The sequence below is a fragment of the Sturnira hondurensis genome, unplaced genomic scaffold (genome assembly GCF_014824575.4).
Source record: "Sturnira hondurensis isolate 20B ecotype Veracruz unplaced genomic scaffold, ASM1482457v3 Scaffold0003693, whole genome shotgun sequence".
NCBI lineage: Eukaryota > Metazoa > Chordata > Mammalia > Chiroptera > Phyllostomidae > Sturnira > Sturnira hondurensis.
The window spans coordinates 9,696,854-9,722,849 of NW_028076324.1; the positions used below are offsets into that span (position 1 = coordinate 9,696,854).

Consider the following 25,996-nt stretch of genomic DNA (forward strand, 5'->3'; position numbering starts at 1 on the left):
GGGCAGTTGAGTCCAGTCAAGACCTGGAGGATCTGGCTTTGTTCCCTAAGCTACTTTTAAGAAATCAAAGAACTGAAGGTTGATTGCCACCAAGGTGAATCACGGGTGATGGGAGGTGTCAGAGTGTGGAAGGCGGAGGCTTGGCACCAATGAGTTGCTCTGAACTGAGCTTCTCCAGGGAAAAGGAGGGCAGTAGTGATGCTGGCTCGGGGAGCTTGAGGTCCAGTGATCCTTCACAGAGCCTCTCGGCCTGGGTGCCCTGGTTTCCTCACCGTGAGCATGGAACTTCGGGCCCCGATTTGGCTCTTTGTCTCTGAGCTGAAGAGTAACAGGGTCTGGCTGGAGCGGGTGAGGGACTATTTCTGTCGAGAAAGCAGGGGAGAGGCCTTCTCTAACCACAGTTGAAGGTGGGGGAGCATCTGACCCCAAGAAGGCCCTCAGGCCATTTCAGGCTCCATGGACACAGGTACAGCCAGCTGAAGCCCCTCCCTGTCTTGCCTTGCAGAGGTCCAGGACCCATGTGGAGCCACTCCTGGAGCTGGAAGGCCTGCAGGAATGGACACCAGCGAGAGCCCTGCACCCTCCAGCTCACTCGGCCCCTCCTGAGCACCCCAGTTGGCCCGTGTGTGTATGTAGAATGGTTAGGGTTTTCTCAGATGCGTCTCAGATACTTGAAAGTCCTACGATTCCTGTGTAAAGAGCACTTTGTCCTGCTTTGCATACCCATCCCCCACTAAGGGATGGAAAGTATATAGGATGCTTGATTCATTCTTTTTGATATTTGTAAATCTTTTCCCTCAAAGTTGCCTATTATTCTGCCCTTTAATAAAGCATTATCGCAATATGTTGGCCTGTACAGGGAAGCCTAATCTTGCCCTACGGACCCCAAACAGGCACTATGATGAAATGCTTATAAATGAATTGGAGCCCTGCTGGTGCAGCTTAGCACTGGGACCTGATGTGAACGTGTATAAATTTATTGTCTAGTCCTAACTTGGTGTCTGTCATCTTTTCAATCCATTGTTTCTGTGAGTGGGTGTGTGCCTTCACCCGTGGCTTGAGTCTCGTGCCCCGTGCTGTACTACCAGGTATCCATTCCTAACACCCCACATACGGTGCTGCAGCATCTCTATCAAGCTTTCCATTCTGCAAAAGCGCTGTCCCATCTCTGCTGTGAAATCCTCCACCTCCTCGATGACCTAGTTCAGGGTGGTGCTTCTCAGCAGGTATGTACTCATGCCCATCCATCCCGGCTGCCCCTTGGGAGGGGAGCAGGGCCTACTCTGGGCCTCCAAGATCTGAGTCTTGGCATCCAGATGGACTTCTGGATCAGGCACACCACAGCAGAGTGTTGAAACTGGGCGGAGTCAGCTAAAGATCAGAGCCCTGGTCCCTGAGACCCTAGAACCAAGCCACACTGGGGCAGCGATAGCCCCACTGAGGTGCCTCAGCACAGACTTCATCCAGCCTGAACTGTCCTGCTAACACATTGGAGTTTTTGTTCCTGCTGTCCCCAAGGGAGAAGAGCCAGCAGGATGCATGTCAGCATGCAGAACAGTTATGTCAGTTGGGTACAGCCAGACGGGCAACCCAACCTGTTGCTGTGTGGTGAGACAAGGCTCTGTGTGTCCCACTACCACTGTTCCCTGATCCTCCCTTAGGGGCCTGGTATGAGTGGCACTGAGGAACACCCAGCTGTAGAGCAGGCCCCAGCCAGGACCTCCCACTGGAGGCAGGGTGCCAGTGAATACAGGCTTGTGCACAGGACAGAGCAGGTGTGTTACTCCTGTGGACACAACTGTCAAGACCCCTTGGGCGTATTTTAGTTGGGTATCTGACAACTTGCATTTGGGGACAGGGAGATGTAGGACCTAAGCGATAGGTCAGGGCTGTGCTGGGTTCCCAACATAAGGCAGCAAAGGAGACAGGCCTGGGTCCAACAGATGCTGGTGGCCCAGGTATGAGATGAAGTATGCATGGGAGCAACTTGCTGCATGGCAGGGTTACAAGAGATTTTTGCTTTAAAAAATCAATCACTTTTGGCTCTAACCAGTGTGGTTCCATTGGTTGGGTGTCATTCCGCAAATTGAAAGGTCGCCACTTCAGTTCCTGGTCAGGGCACACGCCCTGAGTTGCAGGTTTGGTCCCCAGAAAGGGAGGCATGTGCAAGAGGCAAATGAATAACATTTCTTTCCCTTCTTCCCTTTCCCTCTCTAAAAATAGATTAAAATTTGTTTTGAAAAATCGTATTTGAGGTCTTGAAGCTTCAAGTCTGTCACCCAGCCGGCAGTGGTCAGGACCAGCCACCAGGCCTCTATGCAGGAGTGTCTACGAGTTCCAGCTAGCAGCCTGCTAGGGGGGTGAGAGGGAGGGGATGATCAAGGTCAGTGGTAAAGGGGGCATCGCCCAGGCTGGGTGTGACCAGGGGTGAGTACCTTTGACGCTCCAGGCTTTGCTTTCCCTGTCTTAGTTCCTGTGGCTGTAACGTATCACTATGTCAGTAAAAACAATGGCTTAAAACACACACCTGTTCTTACCGTTCTGGGTATCATATTTGACTAATGTGGATCTCACTACTTTAAAATACAGGTGTGGGCAGGACTGGTTCCTTCTGGAAGCTCCAGAGGAGAATCCATTTCCTGCCTCTTCTAGCTTCTAGTGGCCACTGCATCCCTTGGTTCCTGGATCCTTCCTCCAGATTTGGAACCCACAGCACAGCCTCCTCCTTCCACGTGTAAGAACACCTGGGATGACGCTGGGCCCATCTGGAAAACCCAGGACAATCTCCCATCTGAAGGTCTTCAATCACACACAAATTTCCTCGTCACTTTCCTCTTCTGTGAATGTTTTAACATTCACAGGTTCCAGGGGTGAGGATGTGGACATCTATGGAAACTTGTTCTGCAGGGCCTCAGCCCTGGCCCTACATACAGCCCAGGGCCCCTGGGGTGCCCTCCCACAGGAAGATGGGCTTGTCCACTGGGCGACTGCAGCTACTGACCTGCCCTGTGACACAGCTGGAATTCACCACCAGGAAGACTAGTCAAAGAGCCTGTTTATTTCGGTTCAGAATTTAGAGTTACAGAATTCTGTCGTAACAAGCCCAGCATCTCCACCCTACACCACTGTCACCAGCAACCCCACAGGGCAGCCTTAGGGCCAGCTGAGGTGCCTGGGCCGCAGCATGTGGGGCCTGGGCCCGTGCTGCAGGCCCACTCTCATGCCCAGGGAGGCATTCACGTCTGTCACACCTGGGGTTCCGTTAATCATGTTATTAGCAGCTGGACAAGGCTTAGAGCCAGCACTACCAAGGACAGCACAACAGCTGTCCCCTGAAAGCCCTCCAAGTGGCAGTCACAGACCAACCAGTGGCTCTCCCCTGCCCCATGGGTTGGGCACAGTCCCAGAGAGGCTGGGAGGCCTTGAGGTGGAGGGGGAACAGGGACATGAGCAGCGATGGAGGAAGCAGGAGAGCATGAAACAGACCCATGGGGGCTGAAGCCAACCCTGCTTTTATTTCACGGGAGCTTCTCGATGGCCGTCAGGAGCTCAGGTTTCAGGATAGATGAGTCCGGCTCAGCCCCCGCAGCCTTGATGTCCTCTAGCACTGCTGAGTCCCATGAGAAGGTCAGGAGGGCCGAGGGCACCTGCGGTGGGGCGAGAAGCCTCAGCCTTGTTCTGGCCTTTACATGACAAAGTCCACATCTTTGCGTTCAAATCTTTGTGTTGGAGCCAGGGTCACACCCTCCCAAGGCTGTTTCCACTGGTTACAACAGTGACAGCAGTCACTCAACCCATTCCTGAAGCAGTGGCCCCCTCCTACCAAGGACCCGGTTCAGGGACACCTCCTGGCCTGGCTGAGGCTGCCCACTGCTGAGCAGCACTCAGGACCTGCGGGCCAGGCCACCTTCCTAGTCTCTCTGCATCAGGGTCTGGCTGCCCTCTGGCCTCCTACATCCTCCCCAGTAAATTCTCTCCTTTCCAATCTCATCTGGGCCCCGCCCCTCAGAAAAGAACATACTTGACACCTTCTTTTCCATTTTAAGGGTGGGAAACTGAGGCACTGAGAAGTTACACAGGTCACATTGTGAATAAACAGAAAGAGGACTAAAACCCAGGGAGCCTGGCCCGGGACCCCGCTCCTAGGACCACCCTGTACTGAAAAGCACTGCCCCCACGGGGTGTGTGTGGCAGATTCAGCCGGAACCCAGAGATGGAGCGTGCGGCAACTTGTCACTCACCAGCCCACACTCATTGAAGGGCAAGTTCTCATCCTCTGACAACTTCTGTCCACCCGAGGCCAGCAGCTCAAAGGGCAACCAGTCGCTCTCCAAGGCCTCCCGAACAAAGCTATAGAGTGCTGCCACCCGCTCCCGGGCGTAGAAGGTCCCTAGGAGGTAGAACAGTTGGAGTGAGACTGGAGATCATGGGAAGCCTCCCCAGGGCCCACCCAGCCAAGCGGAGGTGAGCCCAGAGGAGCTCAGACAAGCTCAGACCAGAGACCCTCCTGCTGGAGGCAGAGCAAACCCACAGTTGCAGTTATTACACCACACACAGCCCACCAATCAGCGCAGACACCAACCACCTCCCAGGCCTTGCCCTGCCCCTTCCCCATACGACCCTGGCCAGGCCCCTGGCCAGCTGGCAGCACACACCCTGGAGGAGGCAGCCGTCGGGGAGGCGGATGCGCAGCAGTGTGTAAGTATACTTGCGCATCTCCCTCTGTTCCTCCTTCTCCCGCATGGCCTTGGTCCTCAGCATGCTCAGCCGCTCCACCGCCTCAGACTTGAACCTCTGTTCCCGCTTGATCTCCTCAGCCGTGAGGTTGAAGAAGTCAGAAGGCAGGTCGAACTGAGAGGCCAGGGGTGAGGGCCGGAAAACACGCCGCTGGCGGGCCAGTGTGGCCCGTACCGGCTCTGCACACAGCAGCTGCTCCTTGTGCTTCTCCAGGCTCTGGGGCTGGGCCAGGGCGGCCTCACTCAGCACATAAAACTCTTCGGGGCCCTCTGGGGCACACAGGGATGTCACTGTGCCACGGCAAGAAAACCCCCAAGCCAGGCCCCTCCCATTCCCACCTCCCAACTCAGCCAAGGCTTTTCTCTACTCAGCTTACCCTGATCTGGAACCGGCAACAATGCCTTCTGGAAGCCAATGGCCTCAAAAAACTCGTGGGTCCCTTCCAGGCAGTTAATGCGCTCCTGGGAGCAAAGCTGAAGTCATGCAGGACCCTTGGGCCTCCTCGAGACCCACCTCACTGCCCAGTGGGTCCCATCAGGCCCGGCACCCCCTCTTTTGGAGGGGCTGGCCCATGGGCAGGACAAGCTCCCCTCCCTGCCTCTGAAGCTGCCTAAGGAGAGGCGTCAAGGTTTCCAGTAGTTGCTCACAGAGGGCATGGGACCCCAGAGGCCAGCAACCAGGGTGAAGAGGAGCTAAAGAGCCGAAGAACAGCACAGGGGTCTTCAAAATGGGGGGGGAGGGCGGTGTATGACGCTGTAGGGGAGCGTGGGTGCCCTGCCAGCAGCACAAGTAACATGACCAGGGTGGTGGAACCCCTTGATTTCTCCACAGAAGCCAGAAGTCTATGTAAGAAATCCCCCCAGTGCTGGTATGATCCCAACTAGTTCAAATTAAGGTCAAAACATGCCAGGAGTGGTGGGGAGAGCAGATGACGTACAGATATTACGTATGACCTAGGTTCATAAAGCCTCTGTCCACCTTCCCCGTCTGCCCACCTCCACCTCCACCTGCAACCCTGGAGGAGCCCTCCTAGGGCCCCACTGCCAGACTAGGCCCTGTGTGACCACTGGCCCGGCCACGCCGGCCACAAGTCACTCAACAGAGCCCTCACCTGGAACACCTTGTTCTGCAGCTTGATCTTCCGGTACTTCTCCTCCTCGGGGTGCAGGTGGATGTTGTCCAGATACCTGAGGCAGAATTGGGGAACAAGGCCTGGGTTGGGTGACCAGCTCCTCAGTACCTCCCACCCCCCGACGGATAGCAGCTCAGAGCCACACCCAGGTTCGTGGTTTAGAGGGGGAGGAGGTGCCATGACACCTCAGACCCTAGGTGCCAACAGCCTGGGCCAACAAAGGATATCACTGCCCAGCCACTGTCCACCTGGGGCCTGCCTCCCCAGAGGGCACCAAGGGACCGCAGTGTCGGGGGGAAGTGGACAGGGCCAGAATGGGCCTCCAGTGCCAATGGGAGCTCAGGAGCAAAACTGACTTCTCGAACCCCTGGGCCTGCTCAGTGGTCAGGGGAGTGGGGTGGGAACCCCCCTCCTTCGCACTCCTCTATGACCCCCAGAGGGAAGCCAGGGTTGAGAATCCCCAATTCAGTAAACTCCCTCCATTTTACAGACAGGTAAACTGAGACCCAAAGAGGCCAAGCCCCTTCTCTTCGTGGGCTCAGGGGGAAGGACGGATGGAGCCTGGCCTCACTCTCAGGGCCAGGCTCCTTCTGGGTCCCCTCAGCAGGTCATGCTGGAGGCCCAAGACTCGCACCCTCAGTGGGGGACGGGGCGCCCACTCACTTGGCGATAGTGTCCACGCCCAGCTTCACCTTGTCCTGGTCTTTGTTGAACGTGTGGATCTTCATGATGGAGGCAGCTACCGGGTCCACGGAGAAATGCTGGGCGGAGTGAGGAGAGCACGTCAGAGAGCGCTCCCCTCACAGCCCGGGGGTCTCGTTACTCAGGAGGCAGCAGTGATAAGGCCAGAGTAACAGTGTCGGGGCTTCAACTGTACACACTCAGCAGAAAAAGAGGAGAAAAGCCTCAGCGGGGCCCTCCCTCCCCCACCTAAAGAGGGGCCATCAGCAGCCCAGATCATGCAATAAAATTATGGCTGCAACCAGCAGACTTTAAAATGGGACATTAGTCTAGACAATCCAGGCGGGCCCAGAGTAACCATAAGAGCCCGTCAGGAGAGAGAACCAGGAATGGCAGCTGGACGAAGACTCGGCCTGGCATGGCACGAAAGTAGGGACCACACAACACGAGTGGCCCGGAAGCTAGAACAGGTCAGGAAATGGACTGTCCACAGAGCTTCCAGAAAGAACACAGCCTTCCTATCACTGGTGAGAGGCACGTCACACTCTGACTTGCAGGATTGTAAGAGACCAGACGTGTGTGTTCAAAGGCCCTCAGGTTGTAATAATCTGTTACAATGGTGATGGGAAACTCAGACCCAGGGCAAAGGTATTTAGGTGTTCTTTTTGTTCTTCTTGCAATTTTTTTTTAAAGTTTGAAATTATTTCCAAATTCAGTTTTAAGGGAAAAAAAGGCTAAAGTTCTTTTCGTACTGCTGTAATAGCTGGTAGTTCCTATGTTTAGCATGAGAGGTATGTTACCTTTTATGAAAAATCAAAACAAGTGAAGGGGAGACACAAATACGTCAGCAGTTTGTACATATCTGAACTGTGTCTGAACAGGGACCTAAGCTACCCGCAGAGGCTGTCACCTGGGAGGGTGGCCAAGAGGTGAGTGGAAGGTGGCTTTTGTCTGCCTACCCTTCTGCTTTCTGAATTCTGTACCACAAGTAAGCACTGCCTCTTTGAACAAGCGACAACAGATACAATATACGCAGGTGGGGACACTAAGAAGGATCTGTGCCACCCAGCCTTACTGAGGCTTCCTGAAGCCGACTCTGACCTCGGAACCTCTGAGTGAGGGGTGGGGGCATGAGGCCTCCACTCACTGAGAGAATGGCTTCTTTGATCCGGCTGTCCCGCTGGTCCTTCCTCAGGGTGGCCCCGGTGAGAGGGCAGGTGAAGTACACTCCAGGCACTGCCAGGGGGGTCAAGCCTTCCTCTTTGGGCTCAGGTACCTGGGGGAATGGGGATAAAAGTGTCTCATACTGGACTGTGGACAGATGCCAGCCCAAGTCACTGAGTGCCACCGCCCGGAAAGCATGGCCCTGGGAGCCAGACACCCCTGGTCTCAACACTGCCCCCCCCCCCACCATGGAACACCTCAGCCCGGTGACCAAGCGCCTCCAAGAATGTTCTCTGGTCTGCGAGGCGTCTCTGCAGGACCAGCTCAGGACTCAACAAGGTGAGGAACATAGGAAGAGCATGCAGCAACCGTGAACACCGCGCTTAACCAGCGGCTTCTGCTGTCCCTGCTGCCTGGCGGAGAAGGGGCTTCGTGGCGGGGAGTTGAGTCACGGTGCCCCAGACGAGTCCTGGCCCATCTCTGGGCCTCAGTTCCCAGGCAATGTCTATCTAGGGTCTGTTCCACTCTGAGACCCAGTGAGAACCTGAGGGCTGAACTGCTAGGATCGCCCTTTCGGCAGAGCTCTCCCTGGAGTCCCATCTCCTTCTGAACGGCCGGACTACACCGCGCTCCACGGAGCCCTCCCACCTCTCGAGAAGGCTGCACAGGGCCATGCTAGGACTGCAGGCTCTGGTGTGGCACAGGCTGAGGTTCCCATTCAGCCCTGCTGGTTCTGAGGTGCACGACTCAGGACACTGCCTTCACCTCCCTGAACCTCAGTTTTCTCTCCTGAAAAGTGGGGACTACAACAGCACCCACCCTCGTGGGGTTACGGAGTTGGGGCTATAACCTATAAACTAACGGGGTCCAGTCCTACCCTTAGCACCCAAGCCTGGCACCCTAAGGTGCTGAGCATGGAGGTCCCAGCCAACATCAATACAACCACAACCTGCCTTGACCTTTCAAGGCAGGGTTCTCCAAGCCAGAGGTGACCCCTCCCACCCTGCTGTCTCTTCTGTGTCCCCACCACCCTGCCCCAGGCCACCCCCTGGGGTGTCATGCTGCCAGGAGGATGCTTTTACCATGTTAGTCCCCAGGGCCTTTGAACTCCCACTGACAGTCGCTTCGACTTGAAGTTCCTTTCTCGCTGGAAGGAGATGCAGAAATGGGTTAGTGTGTAGCCCCTCCAGGGCTGGCCCTCAAGTGGGTCAAGCTCTAATTGTCCTTCCAGTTTGAGGCCCTAGCCCATCTTCCTGCAACACTGTCTCATGCCCCCACACTTCACCTGAAGAGCCGGTGACGACCTGCAACCTCCCCTACTCCCCGGTCCCCTCTCCACCCTCCCTGACATGCACGGCACGCAGACCACGCCAGACCCTTGTTTCTCCCCGCCGGGTTTCCCTCCTCTCACTACGGTGAATGTAAAGCCCCCACACTGTTGGTTATATAATTATCTTCATCCAGGACCAAGCACAGGATCTGGGCCTGTGAACAGCCATGACAGGCCTCGAGGACGGAGGGGACAGAGGCCTCACTCCACTTCACCTCACCTGCCCGCCCTGCAGCCCAAAGACAGCGCAACTCACCCTGGTTCCGGGTGGAGTCCTGTGACGATGCGGGGCCCCGGGCCCTGGGCTGCTTCTGCTCCAGCCGGGCCAGGGCCGCTGCGGCTGCCATCTGCGCCTCATCGGTAGGTCCCTGGCGGGGCTGCCGGAGCACTGGCTGGTTGGGCTTTTCTTTGGGGGCCTTCTCCCTGGGGGGAAACAGAGGGAAAGTGAAGTGATGTAGGGCCTCTACCCTACAGGGGACAGAGGAGCCTCTACCCGTCTCCCACTTCTACTCCTGCCCCATCAGACAGACAACTCCTTTAACAGCCCCTGGAGGCAGACGGCGACTTCACTCCCAGCTCTATCCTGTTGGGCAAGTCCTTCACTGGCCTGGGCCTCAGAGGTATCACCTGTTAACTGGGGTTAACGGCACTCATCCCCACAGGGGGGCCATCCCGCTTAAGCACCCTAATGTCTTCAGGAACTGACAAGACTCAAAGGAGTCAGCCCTCCCCCAGCTCCCTCCTGAGGAAGAATCTTGACCCCTCCTGTCTATAACAGTGAGGAGTCACAGTGCCATTAACTGAGCATCTCTACTGTGTGCCACGAAGCACCGTGCTGTTTCCTCAAACCACACCCCTCTGAGGGTGGTCTTAAGACCTCCTTTTGCACAAGTTCAGATAACACACAAGCCCTGTATTAAGCATGTTACAAAGATCTAGTTTAATGTCACCTCCACTCTGGGAAATAAGTGTAGTGATAACCTCAGGAGATGGATGGCTGGCTTCTTAATGTACTTAGTAAGAAAACGATCTGGCTCTGGCTCTGGCTGGTGTGGCTCAGTGGATTACATGCTGGCCTGCAAACTAAAGGGTCGCCAGTTCGATTCCCAGTCAGGGCACATGCCTGCGTTGCAGGCCAGGTCCCGGGGGCCAGGGGGCGGGGGTGCCGCATGAGAGGCAACCGCACATTGATGTTTCTCTCCCTCTTTCTCTTTCCCTTCCCCCGCCTCTAAAAATAAATAAATAAAATCTTTAAAGAAGAAAAACAAGAGTGAGAGAGGAAAAAAGGAAGGAAGGAAGAAAAGGATCTAGTTTTGAACATCCCAGCAGAGAAGTCCCACCCTGGTCCAACTCACCTACCTCACCCACCTTCTTCCTTGAGGACCCTCTCCCAGCCCCAGTGGTTAGAATGGTACGTGCTGAGTCTGTAAACCTCACCAGAAGCCAAGGTTCTCAGTTCATGGCATTACTCCTCCTACTTTGCTCAGATGTGTGGGCAGCCCCCTTTTCTTGTTCCAAGGCCTCTGGGACCTGCTTCCTGCCCATCCCTGACCCAAAACTGAGAACCTCATGTTAGAAAAAAGGGATCATGTAAACCCACCGGAGTCCCATGTGGTACTGCAGTCTTCTTATAAAAATGTCATTAGCCCTGGTCAGTGTGGCTCAGTTGGTGGGAACACATCGTCCCATAGCCAATGGTCACAGGTTCAATTCCCTGGTTAAGGTACATACCCAGGTTGCAAGTTCAACCCCTGGTTGGGGCACATGCAAGAAGGCAGCTGATCAATGCTCCTCTTTCTCTCCCCCCCTCCCTTCTTCTCTAAAGCAATAAAACAAATATCCCCAGGCCACTTTCCAAGATACCTCACTTGCCCACTTCATGGCTCTGCTGGGCAGCCATAGGGGTCCCCCTAAAATCTAAGTCATCACTTATCACGCCTCTACACCAAGTCCTCCCAACACCTGCACAACAGAACCCTAAAGCCACCATGTCCCCGCAGGCCATGAACAACAGGCCCGTCTCCCTGGTTCACTCTTCTGTCTACCCTGGTCTCACTGCTGTTGCTCATCGCAGGCCAGCCGGTTGCTGCCACATAGCCTTTGCACTTCCTGTGCCTGCCGCCTGAGCGTGCCGCTGGTGCGGGGGAAGGGGGGGATGAGGAAAGGAGGTCTGGGAGAGGGTAGAGCTGATGGGGGACTCAAATGTCAGAAAATTTTTAGTTTCCAGTAATAGCTAATAAGTTTAGTAGTCAGTGCAAGTAAAAAGCTATTGTTTCGGGAACTGAAGGGAGGACCCACCCTGACTCCAGGAGGCCCCAGGCAGTTCCACCTCCACATCCGAAGAGGAATCAGAATGGGGCCTGAGCCACTGTGCTCCAGGGTGAGACACCCACCGCCCAGGGCACAGATGGAAGAACGCTGCAGCTCTCATCCGATTAACGTTTCCCTTGAGTTCCAAACCCCTGACCTACACTCTGCTCCTTATGGAAAGAATCAGTTTAAAATGGAATTTAAGACGGTCTGTTAGGGTACAAATCCACCATCTTCTCAGATCACCAGCCATCTGAATAAAGCGCCCATAAAGATTCAATCCCCATCTCTGCTCACTTGCTCTGGTAGGTGACAGGCAGCACGAACACTGGCTTTTCCGGTTTCTGAGCTGGTGTGTGTGTGCATGTGTGTGTGTGTGGGGGGGATGGGGGGCTGATTTCCACATGGCTAAATTTCACCTCAACCAGCTCTCAGCTCACAAGTCACCTTCTCAAGAGCCGAATTCCTGGACCATCTAAAGGTCCCTCACCCCCAATACTCACTATCCCCTGCCCCTGCTTATTTTTTTCACAGCTCCAGGCACAACCTACTCTTCATCGTGTGTGTACTAATTTCTTTTCGCCATCTCCACCCACTGGAAGTCAAGTCCTGAGACAGTCCTGCTTGACACCCCTCCAGCACGCCTGCTGGGGGAACTCAAGAGTTAAAGATTTTAGCTTTAGGCACAGTTGATAGGCTTAAGCAATTAATGCTCATGGAAAGCTGCTGCATGTGGGAGCTGAAACACAGGGCCTGCCTGACTCCAGGAGGTGGACAAGCATTTCAGCCTTTGTGCCCCAGGGAATCTGCAAGCTACTGAGATGGTGTCTGACGTCAGTGATGCAGATAAAAGACTGTTGATCAGTAGTTACAGAAATACTAGGAAAATCACTGTCTGCAACCCTTATCTGATTAACCTTTTTCCAAACCCATTTCCTTTCCTTCTGCTTATAAAAAGGTTAGCTTGAAATGAGATGTTAAGGTGATTTTGAGAGTACATAACCCACCACCTACTCAGATCTCCAACATCTGAATAAATTGCCCATAAGAATTCAATCCTTGTCTCTACTAATTGGTCCAGGCAGTCACAGGCAGCAGGAATGCCAACTTTTCCAGTGTCACACCTTGAGCCTCCCAGCTCACTCCAGGCACGTCACAACAGCCTGCATGTCCAAATTACTTCCATCCCCTCTCCTCCCAGGCCTCCAGTCTGGCTGGACAATCACCCACACAGCCCCCACCTTCTTCTGGTCACAATCCCAGTTGCCCCAGGCCCCACTTCTACCCACAACTTGTCAAGCAAATGAATGGACCCCCTTGTCTGGCCTACCACTCTCCAGCCCCCTCTTAAGCTGCCCTCCTCTCCCTCCTCAGGTTCCTAGGGCCTGATTTTGTCCACTGTGCTTCCCTCCCTCATTCATGAATCTGGTCTTCGTGAGTCTCATTCTTCCCACTCAACACCCCCGTCCCAAGGATCTCAGGAGCCCCCAATCTTTGCAGACATCCGGAGGTCCTTGCCCTACACCCATTCTCCCTCACACAACTCTGACTCCCTCATCTTCCCTTCCTGCCCTACTCCCTGCCTCTCCTCCTACCCCTCCCAGCCCCTACCCCTTCACTCACAGAACCCTGCCCAGGCTGGGATCTTTCCTCAGTCACTCCTGATTCTAGGATCACCTCCCCAGTTCTCACACCACCCCCGTAGCTCCCTGCGGCATTCCTACCACTTCCCAGTCCCACCCCCAAGTGAAGCTTCCTTCTCAGCCTGACAGTCTATCGTACTCACTTGCTCCGCCACTTTACTGACTCCTTCATGCCACCTGCCCTCCACACATCTCTCCACTGAGTTTGCACTCTTGCCCCAGGCCCTTCCTTTCTCCAAGTCCTCCCCAGAAAACTCACAGAGGCCCAAAGGCTTGCACACCACATCCCCCCAAGTCTCCCAAGGGCCTCCCGTTCAACTCGACCATCACCCACGAGGATCCCCGTCTCCTTCCCCCCTCGCTTTCCACCCCGACCCACCCACTTCCACTCTCCTACCAGACCTTCCTCCACCCCTCGCAGCCCCCTCCAATTCACCCTGTCGACTCTTCCAACAATGCCTTAGACTTCCTGGCCTTCCAAACTCCCAGTCCTCCCTCAATTCCAGACCCAGGGCCCAGACCCCTCACACCACAGATGGTAACTCTTTCCTCCTCCAGGCTCAGCCGCCAATCCCCATCATCTAGATTCCCCCAAATCTACATGCTTCTTCTGGGACCCTTCTTCGCCTCCTGGCTTCTCCCTTACCACTCCCTACTCCCCTCCCAAGTCTTCCCATTAATCACCATCTCCTGGCAGCCCCGCCCCCCCAAGGCTTCGCTCCTCCCGCTCCACCCCCAGGGGGCTCCACTTCCCCTTACACCCACCTCGCTCCCCGTGGCTCCTGCCCCTGAGATCTCTCCTGTCCTCACCTCTCGCCCTCTTGGCCTCCCCTGACTGTCTCCGCCCCCAGGCTTCACGCCCCAGCACCAGTCACGAACCTCACCGACTCCGTGAGCTTCTGTCCCGGACCTGCGCTCTTAAACTTGATATCTGCCTTGATCTCCTGGAAGAATTTCTTCATGGTGGCAGCAGGCCCAGCGGCAGGGGGCCGCAGGGAGATAGGGGCCCAAGGCCCAGTAGGGAAAGGGTCTGTANTCTCCCTTACCACTCCCTACTCCCCTCCCAAGTCTTCCCATTAATCACCATCTCCTGGCAGCCCCGCCCCCCCAAGGCTTCGCTCCTCCCGCTCCACCCCCAGGGGGCTCCACTTCCCCGTACACCCACCTCGCTCCCCGTGGCTCCTGCCCCTGAGATCTCTCCTGTCCTCACCTCTCGCCCTCTTGGCCTCCCCTGACCGTCTCCGCCCCCAGGCTTCACGCCCCAGCACCAGTCACGAACCTCACCGACTCCGTGAGCTTCTGTCCTGGACCTGCGCTCTTAAACTTGATATCTGCCTTGATCTCCTGGAAGAATTTCTTCATGGTGGCAGCAGGCCCAGCGGCAGGGGGCCGCAGGGAGATAAGGGCCCAAGGCCCAGTAGGGAAAGGGTCTGTAGGCAGCCAGCAACCGGAAAAAAAATAAGGGGCTGCCGGAAGTCCCGCCTCCCGCGCTTGCCCACGTGACAATCGGCCGGGCGCGTCTTTCTAGCTTTCCTCACTTGGCTTGGCGGCGACCGCTCTACACGTTTAAGCCTCCTCTCTGTAGTTCTTCCGGGACTCTGTTGCTAGGGGCAACGAGGGCGCTTCTAGCTGCAAGCTGTGCTTAGGCACCTTCCTGTTCCCCAAGGGGTGACAGGAGAGGGGGACTTGGCCCCAGGGAAGAAGTGCTGGCTTTGCTCACAAACCTTTCCTGCCTCCTCGGAGCTTATGTGATAAAGCCCCAATTCAATTCAATTGTGGGGGCAATCGAGGCCCCTACAGCCCAGCCCCGTGGTCACCCCCAATATCCCACCATCCCCCTTAACCTCCCTGAGCTTCAATGTCCTATGTATATGAAATGGACTTAAGATAACACCCACTTCCTAGCAAGACGATAATCACGATAACGCAACTGAAAGTATCAATAAATGGCAATAAAATTCCATTTTATATTTTACTCCTTTAATATTTCCTGAATCAGCATGAATTAAAATTCTCTGATCTCGAAGAGCTCATGATTTTTTCAATGGGATTGGAAAGGGACAGACAATATAAAACGTGTGGTAGGGCAGATGGTGTTAAGGGCTATGGAGAAAAGGTGAAAACAGGAATGGAAGCGAGCAGAATGGGGACAGTTTGCAACACCAAATAAGAGGGTCAGGACAGGAAAAGGACGGTTTTGAAACCACGACAGACATTTGAATGTGTCTGAACATAAGATGACAGAAAGGAGATATTGTTACTTTTGCTAAGGGTGATAAAGTCATGGCAGTTGTGTCTAAATATTTTTTTCAGAGATGTATTCTGAGATACTTATGGGTCAAACAACCTATGAGATGTGCTTTCTAAATGCTCTCCAGCAAAAAAAAAGTATACACATGTACACACTCACACAAACATACTTTAGGTAAAAATTCTCATGGCTGTAATTTCTCCATGTGGTAGTATGCAAGAGCAGTCATTCCCCAAACATTTACTGATCATCTACTACATGTCAGCCAGTAGAGCCACAGCAGGGAACGAGACAGGCAAAGGCACTGCTCTTGAAGGGCTCACAGCTATTGAACAAGTGTATAATGCCAGGCAGTGCTCGGTTCCATTATGAAAAATACGGTAGGAGAAAACAATCGAGAGTGATAGGTGTCCTCCCTTAGGCTAGAAAGGTCTGACATTTGAATACAGACCTCTGAAGGAGATAAGGGGCAAAACCACAGGGATATCTAGGCAAAGGAACATTCCAGGCCGAGGAAACAGCAAAGGAAAGGGTCCTGAGGTGATAACTTTTTCAGGGAACATGGTAGCTGGAGCAGGGTGAGTGAAGGGGAGAGGAGATTCTCTGCTAAAAGCAAGTAATGTGTGGTCTGCTCATCCCCTCTGGAATACTCTGTAACCACCACGAAGTGTGAACATGGGAGCTAAATGGCAGCAATAACAGTAGTAGTTGCTACATAACAAATTATTCCCCAAATTTAGCAGCTTACAAGAACCAACATCTCAATTCTGTGCGCCAGGACTCAGGAGTGGCTTAGCTGGCCGGTTCAGGTTCAAGGCTCTTGTGATACTGCAGTCAAGCTGTTGGCTGGGGCTAAGGTCTCACCTGAAGGCATGACTGAAGGAAAGTCTACTTCAAAGCTCCAATGGTGGTTGGCAGACCCTTGTTCCTTGATGGCTCTTGACCAAAGTCATGAGGTCCTTTCTATATGAACCTTTTTACAGAGAGAATGTCCTCACAGCATGGCAGCTAGATTCCTTCAGGGGGAGAGAGAGAGAGAGCAAGAGCACCAAGAAGGAAGCTGCAGTTCTTTTATAACCTAATATTAAACTTGTCATGCCATCATTTCTGCCTGTTGTATTGGTCCCACAGACCAAACCTGGTACAATGTCAGAAGGGACTTCAGAGTAATGTGAATACCAGGAGGCGGAAATCACCTGGAGGCTCCCTAGTACGCCAGAGCACTGGATAAGAGTGCAGGAGATGGCGCTGTCTCCCCACCTGTTTATGGTGTGCAGAAGGCCTGTTGTGGAAAAACGAGGCAGGAAAGAAGGGCAAAATTCTAAAATTGGTTATTGGGGTTGGGGCAATAATAGGGTATTTTTCTTCCTTTTTCTCCTAGTTCTAAATTTTATGTAATGGAGCTCTATGACTTTTACTATAGAAAATAAGATTTAAGCCTGACTGGTGTAGCTCAGCTGGTTGGGCATTATCCTGCAAACCAAAAGGTTGCCAGTTTGATTCCAGCTCAGAGCACATGCCTGGGTTGCAGGCCGATCCCAGTTTGGATGGGGCATGTGCTAGAGGCAACCAATCAATGTTTTTCTCCCTCTCGATCTTCTTCCCTTCCCCTCTCTCTAAGAATAAATAAATAAAATCTTTAAATTAAAAACAAAAACTATATAGCCCTGACTGGTGCGGCTCAGTGGATTGAGTGCCAGCCTGCAAAGCAGAAGTTCGCCCATTCAATCCCCAGTCAGGGCCCAGGCCTGGGTTGTGGGCCAGGTCCCCATTTGGGGGCACGTGAGAGGCAACCAATCAATGTGTCTCTCACACATTGATGTTTCTCTTCCTCTCTTTCCCTCCCTTCCCCTCTCTCTAAAAACAAATAAATAAAATCTTTTAAAGTATATAATATATAGAAAAGAAAATAATATTTTTTAGAAAGGAATTGAATTAAACTTCTAGACCTAACTTACAGGAACTACAAGGGGTGGAGAAACAAATAAAACACATCACAAGGAAACAGTAAATCCCGCATGTGACACGTCTCTAGGCCAACTGGTTTGGTTCCTTCAAAAAGCCAATGTTGTGAAAAACAAACAAGACTCCAAATAAAAAGGATTAGAGAAACATAGCCTTTACTGCAGTGAATGAACCTTGATTTGATCCTGATTTTTTTTTAAAGCTAAAAAAGACTTAGAGTAATGAAGACAATTCAAAAGGACTTGATATTTAATAGTATGATGGAATAACTATGAATTTTCTTTGGTGTGATAAAGTTATTATGTTTATATAATAAAGTTATGAATATTAAGAAATACTAAAGTATTTAGGAGTGAAGTGTCCTAATGTATGAAACTTTCAGCCCTGGCGGGTGTGGCTCAGTGGATTGAGTGCTGGCCTGCAAACCAAAGGGTCGCTAGTTTGATTCCCAGCCAGGGCTCATGCCTGGGTTGCAGGCCAGGTCCCTAGTGTCGGGTGCATGAGAGGCAACCACACATTGATGTTTCTCTCCCTCTCTTTCTCTCTCCTTCTCCCTCTCTAAAAATAAATAAATAAAAGCTTTAAAAGAAAAGAAACTTTCAAACATTTAAAAACAAATATGTACATTTGACCCTTGAACAACACAGGTTTGAAGTGTACAAGTCTACTTATACATGGATTGTTTTCAGTAAATACTGTAAATGTATTTCCTCTTCCTTATGATTTTCTTGCCATCTTCTTTTCTGTAGCTTACTCTACTGTAAGAATAGAGTATATAATACACACAAAATATATGTTAATTGACTATTTATGTTATTCGTAAAGCTTCCCATTAACAGTAGGCTATTAGCAGTTAAGTTTTGGAGGGAATCAGAAGTTATTTATGGAGTTTGACTTATCTGGTGGTACCACTAACCCCTATATAAACACACTAACGGCTATCTATGTATGTATACACACACAGAAAGCACATATGGGGAAATGTTAACAACTATTCAATATAGGTGTGGGGTTGTGATAAGTGTAGAATACATCCATAAACTTTTTGACATGCCTCCCTTCCAAAGGTGGAGTCTAATTCCCTTCCCCTTGAGTATGGGCTGGACTTAGTGACTTGCCTTTAACAAATAGAAAAGGGCAGAAGTGAGGGCCTACAGCTTTGAGACTAGATATGAAAAGCATGGCTCAACGTCTGGCGTCACTCACTCTGGGGAAGCGGGCCGCCAGGTTGTGAGGAGGCTCAGGCAGCGCTTTGGAGAGGTGGGGGCTGAGGTGTCCTGCCGACAGCCATGTGACAAAGCCACCATGGAAGGGGCTCCTTTAGGCCCAGTCAAGCCTTCAAGTGAGGCAGCCTTAGTTCATATCTTGACTGCAGTTTCATGAGATACCCTGAACCAGAACGCCCCAGATTCCTGAACCTCAGGGTCCACACAAGGTAATAAATATTTGTTGTTTTAAGTGACTAAGTTTTAGGGTAATTTGTTATACAATAGTTAACTAATAAAAGAACATACCATGTTCACTGTGCTACTCTTCTCATCTTTTTTTTTTAAGATTTTATTTATTTATCTTTAGAGGGGGAGGGAAGGAGAGAGGGAGAGAAATATCAGTGTGTGGTTGCCTCTCATGCATCATCCCCCACTGGGAACTGGCCTGCAACCCAGGCATGTGCCCTGACTGGGAATCGAACCACGATCCTTTGGTTCACAGGCCTGCGCTCAATTCACTGAGCCACACCAGACAGGGCTCATCTGGCTGGTGAATGTTTAAATATTAAATGTTTAAAATGTTAAAAATTACTGTTAGCACTGTGAAATAAAGGACCATATCTTTTATAATCTCAAGTAAAAAATACAGAGATTGGCCCAAAGTCACGCAGCCAGACAGCAGGGGTGGGGGGGAACCTACCCTCTTCCTTGAGAGTGAAGTCCTGCAGGGCTCCCCAGCCCAGCAGGCAAGACGCTGAGGCTCCCGGGGGAGTCGAAGAAGCCTTGTAACTTCTTCCTCTCTGCCTCCACCTGGGACTATTCACAGCTCCCTCAGATGAAAAAGACCTGTCCCCCATCCTAAATTCTCTTCTTCCAGGAAGTCCTTCCTGACTACCTTCCTCATGCTAGATGAAACTTACTCCGGGCCCCCAAAGCCTGTTCCTCTTACAATAATCATTGGCAATATTTACTGAGCACATACTATGTGTCAGGAAGCTTGCTGAGGGGGTGGCCCACACATATTCTATGTATAATCTTCACAAACTTCTTCACAGCAGCTCTGTTTATAAATCAAACAATGTTGTGACTCCCATTCTGCAGATGACTAAACCGAGGCCCACAAAAGTAATGTCGCTTCCTCAACGTTGTCCAGCTTTGAAGCAGTAGAGCTAGGGCTTCAACACGATAGGTCTCATTCTCGGAAAACCTCTAAACCCCTGAAGATAATCAAGTCCTAATCCTGAGAAACTGTGAATATGGTAGCATTTGTGGCAAAAGAGATGCTGCAGGTGTGATTAGATTAGGGGCATTGAAATCATCCTGCGTCACTTGGGTGGGCCCCATGTAATCACACATCCTCATAAGAAGGGGGCAGGAGGGTCAGGGAAGGAGATGCAATGATGGAAGCAATATGAGAAGACTCCACTCACTGTTGTCGTGGCTTTGAAGATGGCAGAAGGAGCCATGAGCCGAGGAATGCAGGCAGCTTCTAGAAGCTGGAAAGGGTAGGTTCTTCCCTAGAGCTTCCCGAAGCAGCGCAGTTCTGCTGGCACCTGGATGTCAGCCCAGGGAGACCCATTCTGCACTTCTGACCTCCAGAATGACAAAAATAAATGTTCATTATTTTTTAAAAATATTTTATTTATTTATCTTTAGAGGGGAAGGGAAAGAGAGAGGGAGAGAAATATCAATGTATGGTTGCCTCTGCCGAGGACACACAATGTATCGTGTGTCCCCTGCCGGGAACTGGCCTGCAACCCAGGCACGCGCCCTGACTGGGAATCGAACCGTGATCCTCTGGTTCGAAGGCCCGTGCTCAATCCACTGAGCTACACCAGCCAGGGCAAATGTTCATTATTTTTTAAAAATATTTTATTTATTTATCTTTAGAGGGGGAGGGAAGGAGAGAAATATCAATGTATGGTTGCCTCTTGTGAGTCCCCTGCCGGGAACTGGCCTGCAACCCAGGCATGTGCCCTGACTGGGAATCGAACCACGATCGTGTGGTTCGCAGGCCCACGCTCAACCCGCTGAGCTACACCAGCCAGGGCTAAATGTTCATTATTTGAAGGCATTAGTCTCGGAAGCAATAAGAAATTATTACAACCCCTGAGCCAAATAACCCTTGGAAAGAAATGCTAACATTCGTCGTCAATTTATATGGAAAGGTGCATAGGTTTAGACATATCCCCACTGACTGCAAAGGTAGGGATCCAACCCAGGACCATCAGACCCAATCACACTTCAGTGAGGTGCTTCTCAAATCACAATGCACACTCACATCCCATGGAGAGGCTGTTTAAATGCAGGTTACAGATGTATACTGATGCATACTGTCTTTAAGGGGCCGGGATTCTATATTTCTCACAAGCTCCTGGGGAGAATGAATGAGGCCAGAGCTTCCTGTGGCTCTGAGTAAGCCTGCAGTAGATGAGCACACTACCCTCACAGCTCAGGTGGGGAGGAGCTTTAGGTAAAACGGAGTCTGATACTCATGGTTTCCAACTCCCGTTGGTGCTATTTCTTTCTCAGTTTCCCCATTTGGAAAGTAGGAATAAAAATAACAACTGACGTGGGAATAAAGTTAACTATGTTAAGTGTATACTATAGCCCTGGCTGGTGTGGCTCAGTGGGTTGAGCACTGGCCTGCAAACCAAAAGATCAGCAGTTCGATTCCCAGTCAGAGCACATGCCTGGGTTGCGGGCCAGGTCCCCAATTGGGGGGGGTGAGAGAGGCAACCAGTCCATGTATCTCTCACACACATCAATGTTTCTCTCCCTCTCTTTCTCCATCCCTTCCCCTCTTTCTAAAAATAAATAAGTAAAATCTTTAAAATAAATAAATAAATAAATGTATACTATACAGCATGGCCTGAAATATAGTATTGGTTGTTTGATAAATGTTAGTTATTATTCCACTTGGGTAAGTGTGCAGTCAGTATTTGTTAATGATAGAATTGAAGGCTGGGGCCGAGGCAGTAAGCTGGAGACCAAGCCTGCAGTGTGTAGTAGGTGTTCAGGCCACCTGCTAGAGGGGATCATTTTATGCAATTCTTTTTTTTAAAAAAAGATTTTACTTATTTATCTTTGGAGAGAAAAGGAAGGAGAGAAGGAGAGAAATATCAATGCATGGTTGCCTCTCGTGAGTCCCCTGCTGGGAACTGGCCTGCAACCCAGGCATGTGCCCTGACTGGGAATCGAACCATGATACTTTGGTTCGCAGGCCCACACTCAATCCACTGAGCTACACCAGCCAGGGCTGCAATTCTTTATTTTTAAATTTAATTTATTTATCTTTAGAAGGGAAGGGAGGAGAGAAGGAGAGAAATATCAATGTATGGTTGCTTCTTGCGCATCCCCTGCTGGGAACTGGCCCCTGCTGGGGACTGGCCTGCAACCCAGGCATGTGCCCTGACGGGAAATCAGACTGCCATCTTTTGGTTCCCAGGCCTGGGCTCAATCCACTGAGCTACACCAGCCAGGACATTTTGCGCAATTCTGAAGGGCAGGGGCAGCACCGTCCCTGCCTAGCTTCCTCTGGCCAGGTGCCAGGCCCCACCTGTAAGGGAACAAGAAGTAATATCACCTTCCCCTGTTGATGACTAATGGCCCACCTTCTGTTTTACTGGCCTCTGATTTGGCGGGAAGACTTAAATATCCTTCCCCTTTTGGTTGGCCACTTTGGAGAGTCCTCTTCACCCTCTTGAAGAATCTGAGCCTGACTTTTTCCAGGTCTGAGCAGGAAGTCTCTGGCAGGCTGGTTTTTCTACACTGGCTCAAGGTCTGGGGAAGAAGTGGACCTTGGGGAAGCCATACTCCTCTCCAGGCCTCAGCCTCTCCATCTGCACCTGTCTTAGTCCAGGTGCCGCATTTCTCACTTACGATGTGCCCTCCACCCCTTTGTGAGGGCACCCAAAGTAACACATAAAAACACAGGAAACCCAGTTACATCTGGATTTCAGATAACAACACATTCTTTAATGTTATATATGTAATATGAAATTTACAATATTAACCATTGTTAAAAAAGTATGTGTCAGATATTTTTATTTAATGGTGTGTGCATTTGTTATTATTTATTATTATTTTTATTGCAGTAGAACATAAATCTACCATCTCAACCATTTTATTTTTCTTTTTTAAAAGGATTTTTAAATTTAATTTAATTAATTTATTTTTTAAAGATTTTTATTTATTTATCTTTAGAGAGGAAGGGAAGGAGAGCAGGAGAGAAATATCAATGTATGGTTGCCTCTCGTGCGTCCCCTGCTGGGAACTGGCCTGCAACCCAGGCATGTGCCCTGACTGGGAATCGAACCGCGATCGTGTGGTTTGCAGGTCCGTGCTCAATCCACTGAGCTACACCAGCCAGGACAAATTTTATTTTTTATTTTATTTTAAAGATTTTAGTTATTTTTAGAGAGAGGAAGGAAGAGGAAGAGAAACATCAATGAGTGGTTGCTTCTTGGGCGCCCCCTACTGGAGACCTGACCTAGCCTGCAGCCCAGGTGTGTGCCAGGACTGGGAATTGAACTGGCAACCCTCTGGTTCACAGGCTGGCACTCAATCCTGGCTGCATTGACATATAATTTACATACCAAAAATTCACCTGTTTTAAATGTACAATTGTGTATATTTAAAGAGTTGTATGACCACAATACGATCTAATTTTAAAACATTTCCATCCCTCTAAAAAGAAACTTCACACCCATTTGCAGTCATTTTGGAGTCCTACTTCCAGCCCAAGACAACCACCAATGTACTTTCTGTCTTGAAAGATGTGCCTTTTGGAGACATGCCATCAAATGCCATGTGATGTTACAATGGTACAAGGTGTGGTTTTTTCTGATTGACTTCTTTAATTTAGCCTAACGCTTTGAGGTTCATCCACATTGCAGTGTGTATCAGTGCTTTATTTCCTTTTATTGCTAAGTGGGGTCCATCATAAGTACACACCACAGTTGATTTATCTGTTCACTCCCTGATGGACATTCGAGTTATTTCCTCCTGTAGTTGTGACTAAGGCTGCTATGACCGTGAGTATAGAAATGTTTGTGTGGATGGTTATTTTTATTTTCATTTGTTTATTTTATTTATTTAGTTTTAGAGGGGAAGGGAAGGAGAAAGAGTGGGAGAGAAACATTAATGTGTGGTTGCCTCTCATGTGTCCCCTACCGGGGGCCCGACCTGCAACCCAGGCATGTGCCCTGACTGGGAATCAAACCGATGACCCTTTGCTTCACAGGCCCGCACTCAATCCACTGAGCCACACCAGCCAGGGCTGGATGGTTATTTTTAATGCTTTTCTTGGGTAGATACACTGGGCTGAAATTGCTGTATTAGATTGTCTATTTAAAAAAAACTTCATTAGAAGGAAAATACATAGCAAAACATTGCTGGAAGGTGGTGGGGGTGAAAGATACGGAAAAAACTCAATCACCAAACGAGCTGCCCAAACAAAGATTTTCTGCGGTGGAGGACAGTGATTTGACCCCCACCTCACCTGCTCTTCTTTTGTTTTGTCCTGGTGGGTGGACATTACTTGTCTTTCTTGATTCAAAGAAACCTAGCAGGGCTGGGTCTAGGAAGCCCCATTTTCAAAGCTATTTTCTTCCTGGACGTTTCAAGATATAAGACTTATGGAGAACGGAAAGATGGGACAGCTGTTTGTTCCAATGTCATCCCCAGCCCCATCCCTCAGTATTTGTTGATGTCAAAGAGATGACCCCCATAGAATTGGGGAAATTTAGGCAGCAGTAGGATGAACCATGAAGCTGCATCATACTCAGGGTGGAAGCTGGCCAGCAAGTAAAGCACAATAGGAAAGACACCGAGGAATTTGTGGGCAGAGGTAAACTGGAGACAGTAGTCCATCTGTTCCCAGTGTGTCAATAGCTGAGAGCCTGTCCTTGGTCAAGAGTCTCAAAGGGTGTCCCTTTCGTAGTATGTGGGAAGACATGCATAGCCTGCTAACGACAGAAACCTATCAGACCTGCGGCGGATAGGCTTCCTTCCACCCATAAGGATGTTTCTTGAGACTAAAGTAATTTCTTTGTACCCTGTGATCACATCCCTCCAATGTTGTCCCAAGAAGTTAAATTAAACCCTAAATTTCTCACTAATGGCTACAAGGCACTAGGATGGGTCCTCAGTGGATCCCTCCAGCCTTACCTTCCTCTCCCCCCATTTACTCCTTCATCCAAAACTCAGACGTTTGCAATAGCCTGCACTTACCTCACTAGATGGGCCAATTTCTATTTATCTTTCATGTCTCTAGTTAAATTACCTCCTCCAGGAAGTCCTCCTGGTTCCTAGAATAGATGAAATCTTTCCCAATACTCAGCTTTTAAAAAAAACACCCTGGTTCTTTTGCTCTGTGTTCCTCCCAGCAGGTGAAAAGGGAAAAATTCTGAGATGCCCTAAGTTAAATCACAGCAGGCTGGAGGGTGGAAGGAGGAGACAAACAGGGGTGATTCAGAGAACAACTGCAGTGCAAAACAAACTAAAGACTACTCACACTCGTTAGTGTATGTTTGAATTATTAAACTAACATCCAGACAACCCTGTTTTCCACATCTGTGACATAATAATAAAGCCGCCCTGGCTGGTGTGGCTCAGTGGATTGAGTGTTGGCCTATGAACTGAAAGGTCACCGGTTTGATTCCAAGCCAAGGCATATGGCCAGGGTTTTGGACAAGGTCCCAGTTGGGGGTGTGGGAGAGGCAACTGATCAATATTTCTCTCACACACTGATGTTTCCCTCCCTTCTTCTCTCTCTAAAAATAAATGAAATTAAAAAATTTAAATTAATATCCAGGCAGATAGTTCCCAGATTATCTATTGTAAAAAGAAAGAATAGTCAGGTGCCCTAGAATCCCAGGAGCCCCTGCATTTTGTTTACACACGAGCTATAAGGACTCTGTTCCACTGCATCTACCCCAGAACTCGTCCCTAGCCCTGGCTTCACCTTCTCCCACCTCTTTGCATATACCTAATGCAAATTCTTTCAGATTGGTTATATTTTTCTTCCCCTCCCTCCTACTTGATTCATAAAAACACTTGCAAACTCCAAAATGGATGATCTTGTTGTTTTTTCTATCTAGCTATTTTATTGGTGGTTTAGACTCCATACCCCAAGATCGTTGTCTTCTTCTTTTTCTTCTATTTTGTATATGTTATTTATTTATTTTTAGAGAGAGGGGAAGGGAAGGAGAAAGAGTGGGAGAGAAACATCAATATGTGGTTGCCTCTGGAGCGGTCCCCACTGGGGACCTGGCCTGCAACCCAGGCATGTGTCCTGACTGGGAATCGAACTGGTGACCGTTTGTTTCACAGGCCTGTGCTCAATCCACTGAGCTACACCCGCCAGGGCTTTTTCTTCTAATTAAAAAAAAATTTGACTTGAAAAAAAAGAGAAAAAAATTGACTTGAGAGAAACTTCAATTGATTTATTGTTCCAATTATTTATGCATTCATTGGCTGATTTTTGTATCTGCCCTGATTGGAGATGGAAGCCACAACCTTGGGATATCTGGACAATGCTCTAACCTGTTGAGTAAGTCTGCCAGGGCTAAT

The 25,996-nt window shown here is 50.4% G+C and overlaps 2 protein-coding genes across 6 annotated transcripts in view; one reads left to right on the forward strand and one right to left on the reverse strand.

Moving 5' to 3' along the window:
* Window positions 1-991, forward strand: part of CHAF1A (chromatin assembly factor 1 subunit A) — a 35,130-nt gene extending 34,139 nt beyond the window's left edge. For both annotated transcript variants that reach the window (XM_037042595.1, XM_037042596.1), the window contains exon 15: window positions 506-991. In XM_037042595.1, coding sequence (XP_036898490.1) covers window positions 506-606 — 101 coding nt within the window. In that variant the 3' untranslated portion in view covers window positions 607-991. The remainder of the gene's footprint in view (window positions 1-505) is intronic.
* Window positions 992-3,037: 2,046 nt separating this feature from the next.
* Window positions 3,038-14,465, reverse strand: UBXN6 (UBX domain protein 6). 4 transcript variants are annotated; one of them, XM_037042600.1, is made up of 11 exons: window positions 14,436-14,457; window positions 13,877-14,034; window positions 9,301-9,467; window positions 8,797-8,861; window positions 7,698-7,826; window positions 6,533-6,630; window positions 5,849-5,924; window positions 5,114-5,198; window positions 4,656-5,006; window positions 4,242-4,390; window positions 3,038-3,647 (listed from the first exon to the last, which is right to left on the reverse strand). In XM_037042600.1, exons 2-11 carry the CDS (start codon window positions 13,957-13,959, stop codon window positions 3,519-3,521), a joined length of 1,332 nt encoding a protein of 443 aa, XP_036898495.1. In that variant the 5' UTR covers window positions 13,960-14,034; window positions 14,436-14,457; the 3' UTR covers window positions 3,038-3,518. The 4 variants fall into 4 exon arrangements, with proteins under 4 accessions (XP_036898495.1, XP_036898492.1, XP_036898493.1 ...); XM_037042597.1 differs by lacking the exon at window positions 13,877-14,034 and having other exon boundaries at window positions 14,277-14,465; XM_037042598.1 differs by lacking the exons at window positions 13,877-14,034; window positions 14,436-14,457 and adding an exon at window positions 10,645-10,714.
* Window positions 14,466-25,996: the final 11,531 nt, after the last annotated feature.